Source organism: Apium graveolens, chromosome 2, assembly GCF_009905375.1.
Source record: "Apium graveolens cultivar Ventura chromosome 2, ASM990537v1, whole genome shotgun sequence".
In the NCBI taxonomy this organism is placed as follows: domain Eukaryota; kingdom Viridiplantae; phylum Streptophyta; class Magnoliopsida; order Apiales; family Apiaceae; genus Apium; species Apium graveolens.
In genome coordinates, this window is record NC_133648.1 from 69,105,646 (window position 1) to 69,111,645 (window position 6,000).

General features: G+C 31.6%; 1 protein-coding gene across 1 annotated transcript; it reads left to right on the forward strand.

Annotated features, from left to right (window-relative positions):
• Positions 1-2,003: 2,003 nt before the first annotated feature.
• LOC141707507 (patellin-6-like) lies at positions 2,004-5,617 on the forward strand. The gene is made up of 4 exons (XM_074510703.1): positions 2,004-3,154; positions 3,248-3,372; positions 3,532-3,673; positions 5,078-5,617. Exons 1-4 carry the CDS (start codon positions 2,420-2,422, stop codon positions 5,345-5,347), a joined length of 1,272 nt encoding a protein of 423 aa, XP_074366804.1. The 5' UTR covers positions 2,004-2,419; the 3' UTR covers positions 5,348-5,617.
• The last annotated feature ends 383 nt before the right edge of the window (positions 5,618-6,000 follow it).

The following is a 6,000-nucleotide window of genomic DNA, read 5'->3' on the forward strand; positions in this document are numbered from 1 at the left end:
TCATCCGTTTTCTATTTTAATACCTCCTATCTCTCCCTCGTCTTTTACTATTTATATTAATCAGGACTGTGTCACATGTTTACACTATTTTAAATGTGCATTTTTCGTAAAAACGAAAAATATATAAGTCTATTCTATCTCTTATTATTGAATATTCGAATATTATATGTACTTCCTAAAAAGATTTCAGGAGACATTTTCATTAGCATAAAATTTATTTCAACGTTTGAATGATAGATATGTAATTAAATTAGTGTTTTGGCTAATAAAATTATAGTTGTGAGTAATTTTGCTTAAATATTTGATAAGTCTATTCAATAATCATGGGTCATGGTTATGATTAGTAATAATTATTGGCTTAAATGAGCACCAATAACTCAAATGGTTAAAAGTTTGTTGAATTTGGTTATGATTCCAACCCAATTATTAAAATATATACTTATTTATAAAATTATAATCCACATTTATAAAAATAAAACTGTTTGCTTAAATATATGATGTTGGAGTGTTGTTTTATTATCCTGTATGACTTGTGGACAAAAACTAGTTTCCAAATGAATTTAGTTTTTTGACTTTTCTCCTTGCGTGTCTAAGAAAATAAAAAGAAAATGAAAATGTGTTAAAATTTTGATTTGCATAATTTATTTTTCTCTCTCTGTCATCATAAAAAATAAAATTTGAAGAAAATTGATCCATACTTACCACTCTCTCCGACCACTCATCTGTTATATATATTTGTCAACTTGTCATCTATTGTCTTAATTTAATTTTTAAGTAAACTCGGGTTTTGGTCTTCTATATTTGTTGATCCTGTTAATTTCACTTAACTTTTTCTAATTTTTTCAAACCCTTAATGTGTATGTACTATATAACTCTTTTTCTCATCAACTATATCTTTATGTATTACTATTTTGTCTTTATGTATTACTATTTTTATTTTTATATAATATCAGTGGTGTGTGAAAATATATTTGTACAGTTAATTAATAATTAGGTGTGTACATGTATATATTATATATATTATAATATAAAAATTATTTATAAATGTTCATCATTATTTTATTATATGTATAGATGCACTATTTATATTTTTATTAAGAACATAATAAATATTATGTAATTTAAGTATAAAAAAATATATTTTATTGTTAACTAAATTTATAAAAATTCTAATATAAAGATATGTTTTAGTCATCATGTATTTTATTTATATGTAGTAATGTTTCTTAATCATTTTTCCATTTATTTTAAGTATGTTATTTTATTTTCAATCAATCTTAATAACTATCTATTTTTATTTTATAAATTTTACTTTAAAATATTGACATAAATGTAAAAATGTTCTACTATTAGCATTAAATATATTTTATTAAATATTATAATTTTATTTTAACTAATATATATTTGAATTTAATAAAAAAATTGAATATAGATAATGATTATAACTAGAGAATTTACCAAAAATAATAACTTTTCTAAGTTTTTTTTGCGATTTTAATATCTTCTGATTTTTTTTTGCAAAAATACGGAATCAACCAAAATCTACTAAAATCAACCAAATATGCAACTGGTTGAATAAAGTTTTTTTGGTTGATTTGAGGTTGCATGTAGTTGCAGAAACTTGTCAAATGTTGCATGCAGTTGATTACAGTTGCCAAAAAATCTTATTTTTGCAAAATTTTTTGAAAAATAGTATTTTTGCAAATTAAAAGTATTTTTACAAATTTTTTAATAAAGTGATAGTATTTTTGCAAAAATATTTTTACCCTTAAATATTTTTCAAAAAAGCCCTTATAACTAATACCACTGAAATAAATTTTAGCTCTTACTTCTTTTTTTACTAAAAGTTTTGGAAATATGTTACTATACTATAGGATGAAGAATGGAATAATCGTATATTTTTACTTTCTCTTGGAATTTAGGTAAACCAAGAAAAAAGAAGCAAAAGAAGAAGAGAATTTTGCGTGTGTATATAATTGGCGAAGGATGAGAGGGAGGTGAGAACTACTAATATACAGTCACAAAAAAGGCAGGTTTGAAACTAGTTTCGCGGCTGTAGCTACGGAGCCTAGGATACAGTATTCAATGATCATGTCACTTCAACCTCCAAGAAAAATTCATTAAGTACAACTCCGACATCATGTACAACAAGTCCCCATTACATTACCCTTCTCTCTCTCTCTCTCTCTCTCTCTCGTCAATGTTTCTTCTGTTACCCCCCATTCTTCAGTCTATATCAAAACCTCTGCCTTTTTGTTTCATCTCTCCCTACTACCTACTACTAGGCACTAGCTAGGCACTAGCTACACTACTAATAGTACTTCACTCTTTCTCCCTGGCCATTTTTAAGTTTTTACCACCTCTTTTTCTGCTCCTTCTGCATCTAAAGATTGAGTGTTCTGTGTAGCATTTCTCAAACATGTCAAAAATGGAGTCTTCATCTTCACCATTTCTAACACCTCTGCAAACCCCATTATCTAAATCTTCACCAAAGCCCTCCAAGAAAAGCCTTGTTGCTTCTTTTATGGAGGCTACTACATCAAGAACACCTTCTTTTAAAGAAGATACTTATTTTCTCACTCACTTGAAGCCATCTGAGAAAAAGTCACTTCAAGAACTTAAAGAAAAGCTCAAGGCCTCTCATGGGGGGGTTGAGTCAATGTGGGGTGTTTCACTTTTAAGTGGTGATGAAAAGGCTGATGTGATTCTCTTGAAGTTCTTGAGAGCTAGAGATTTTAGGGTTCAAGATGCTCTTCAAATGTTGGTTAAATGTTTGGAATGGAGAAAAGAATTTAAGGCTGATAACATAGTTGAAGAAGACTTGGGAGTTAAAGAACTTGAAGGTGTTGTTGCTTACATGAATGGGTATGATAAACAAGGCCATCCTGTTTGTTATAATGCTTATGGGGTTTTTAGAGACAAGGAAATGTATGACAAGACCTTTGGTGATGATGTGAAATTAGAGAAGTTTTTGAGGTGGAGGGTTCAAGTTCTTGAAAGAGGAATCAAGATGTTGCACTTTAAGCCTGGTGGGATTAACTCTATTATTCAAGTTACTGATCTTAAAGACATGCCTAAAAGAGAGCTAAGGGTGGCTTCTAATCACATTCTTTCTCTATTCCAAGATAATTACCCTGAAATGGTTGCTAGAAAGGTGCTCAATTTTTTTGATAAATTTGTGTTTATATGTAATACGTGTAATGGGTGTGAATATTTTAGTAATATTCTTGATCTGGGATTTTTACAGATATTTATCAATGTGCCATGGTACTTCAGTGTGTTGTATTCTGTGTTTAGTCCTTTCTTAACTCAAAGGACTAAGAGCAAGTTTGTAATCTCCAAGGAAGGAAATGTTACAGAGACTCTTTACAAGTAAGCTATTGTTCTGTTGTGTTTTTGGTTACTATATAATTGATTGTTTTTTGCCTATATCTCTCTTTTATGCAAATAATGTTGCTTGTAAATCTGAATGCTGTTACTCTTGAATGCTTGAGCTAATTTTATGATGTGGAATGTGATGTACTGTTACAGGTTCATTAGGCCAGAGAATATTCCAGTTCAGTATGGAGGATTGAGTCGACTCGGTGATTCGGAGAATAGTCCATCAAAACCAGCATCCGAGTTTACTGTCAAAGGAGGAGAGAAAGTGAACATTCAAATAGAGGGGATTGAGGTGATTAATTTTAATTTGCTAGCTCTCACTTTCTTGCTTAAAGTTTGCAACAGTATTCATTCTCTAATCCAAAAGTTATCTGTTAGCCCATAGGGAATTTTTTGATCATGCTGCTACATACTCTTTTACATTTTGTTGTATTAGTCTATTACATACAGCATAATTTCTTTATTGACTAGTAATCTGTATAAATTTGTTAAAATAGAATGCAATGTAATGTAATAATTACAAAGGTTAATGGACCGCAGATACACACACAAAAAAAATCACAACAATCATAAAGTAGTAAATATTCTTGAAACATTATTAATCCTACTCGACTACTTCGTGAAAGTTGAATCTCACTTCGATCAAACAGTGTAAATCATCCTTTTTAATGTACAGACATATTGCCTAGTAGAAGAATACTTCGTGGTCTCCCGAAGCTTGTTACTAATCAGTGTCGCATTTTCCATGCACAGGGAACTACCTTTAACATGTCTAATGATATAATTCCTGGACCTATGTGCATCTACCAGGACTTGTTTTTCTTATGCCGCCCCTTTAGCTTAGAGTTTTAAGATACTTAAACGTTGTTTCTGAGTCTGATTCATTTACTTTAGGGATAACTTTGATCGGTCCACAGTCCACACTTTCCGAATCTAGAATAGGATTTAATTCTTATAGCATTTTTGTCTTTCCACTCTACTTTGGCCTCTAACTTGAAGGCTCTAACATTGTGATCCTCAAGTCCTCTCGATCTGTGATTCACTCTAGTTTTTTAGCCTTCTAGGACGAGATGTCTTCTTAATCCGCCTGTCTTCTTCATAATCTGAAAATAATTCACTACAATAAATCATGATGAGTTTGCAGGGTTATACGAAGGGATTTCCCTGCTACAAATATGGATTATTTGAATAAAGTTTTTTTTTTATGAGTGGATGATTTCGTGCATATAGGCTTGTAATTTGCAAGTGATTTGAGACACTTATGAGTGACTTGAATGTTTAACTTGATTCGATGATTAGGAGATGGTAATAATAAATTATTACTTGTCAGATTATAAGTTACGAATTATAAACACCTCTATGCTAATTAAATTATAAGTGATGGTAAGTTACTTTTGTTTAGGACCAAGTACATGACGAACAAGAGCTGAACATGTTTAACAATTTAGATTTAGATAGAGTTTTTTAACGGATTTCCTGCTCCCTGGAAATAGAAATAAGAGAGGAGCCTATGATAATTCTTGGAGCATGGATGAGGTACATTAGGTCCGTTTTCTAGACAGCATCTGCTTTGGTGTTTTGTTGTATAGATGGTGACTTCTGCATTTGTGTTGTCATCAACCATACAGCTGATTATCAAAAATTTTGCATTGTAATGCCTAAATTTTGTTTTCCACTTTTGTTATGTACATAAAAGGCTGGTGCAACAATATCATGGGACATCGTGGTGGGAGGATGGGAACTAGAATACTGCGCTGAGTTTGTACCCATTGCTGAAGGGAGCTACACCATTGCTGTCGAGAAACCCAGGAAGATGGCTGCTGCCGAGGAGGCTGTGCACAACTCGTACACATCAAAAGAAGCCGGGAAATTGGTGTTATCAGTCGATAATATAGCCTCTCGCAAGCGAAAGGTTGCTGCTTATCGATATGTTGTCCGCAAATCTACTTCATCGACCTTAACTTAATTTGGGTCGTTTTGTCGAAAGTCTTAATATGCTCCCTAGTTTAAAAGAGTCATCAAGTTATGTGTATGTGCTGGTGCATAAATCTTCTATCAATGTAATGAACAACTTGTGTTGATCTTATTAGTAAAACTAATGTGTAAGTATTATAAGAAAATGGATGAAGTTTTGATTGTTTTTGTTAGCATTTCTGATAGTCAAAAGTTGTTGCTGTGAACAAAGAATGTGTCACATGTATGTCTGCATATATATATGATTACACAGCTGGAGTACATAATAAAGAGGTGGAGAACTTGCTTTTTTGGGGACATGGAAAAAAAGAAAAAGAGGAAGTGTGGGATGGGAAAATTGACTGGAGCTTGGGGTTGGGTTTCGGAAGGTGGTTTATGAATAATGCATACAGTTGTGTTGTCAAATATTTGGGTAGATTTTTGCTCAGTTTCACTGTTGCAACTTTTACCCAAAGTCCTTGCGCAGGGAAATTAGAAATTATGATATTTGAACATGACCTTTCCCTTTTTTAACTTCGGTGGTCATTCGTCAAGGCCTATATTTTAATCAAATTACATATGATATCTTGGTACCTCAAACAAAACAATATCATGGATTTTCTTACGAAACACTACTTGAAGGTTGAAACACATAAAGTAATGTAC

Coding starts and splice junctions, on each gene's coding strand:
- LOC141707507 (XM_074510703.1), top strand. CDS start 2,420: ATGTCAAAAATGGAGTCTTCATCTTCACCATTTCTAACACCTCTGCAA. Junction 3,155..3,247: donor CTGAAATGGTTGCTAGAAAG/GTGCTCAATTTT, acceptor GGATTTTTACAG/ATATTTATCAATGTGCCATG. Junction 3,674..5,077: donor TTCAAATAGAGGGGATTGAG/GTGATTAATTTT, acceptor TGTACATAAAAG/GCTGGTGCAACAATATCATG.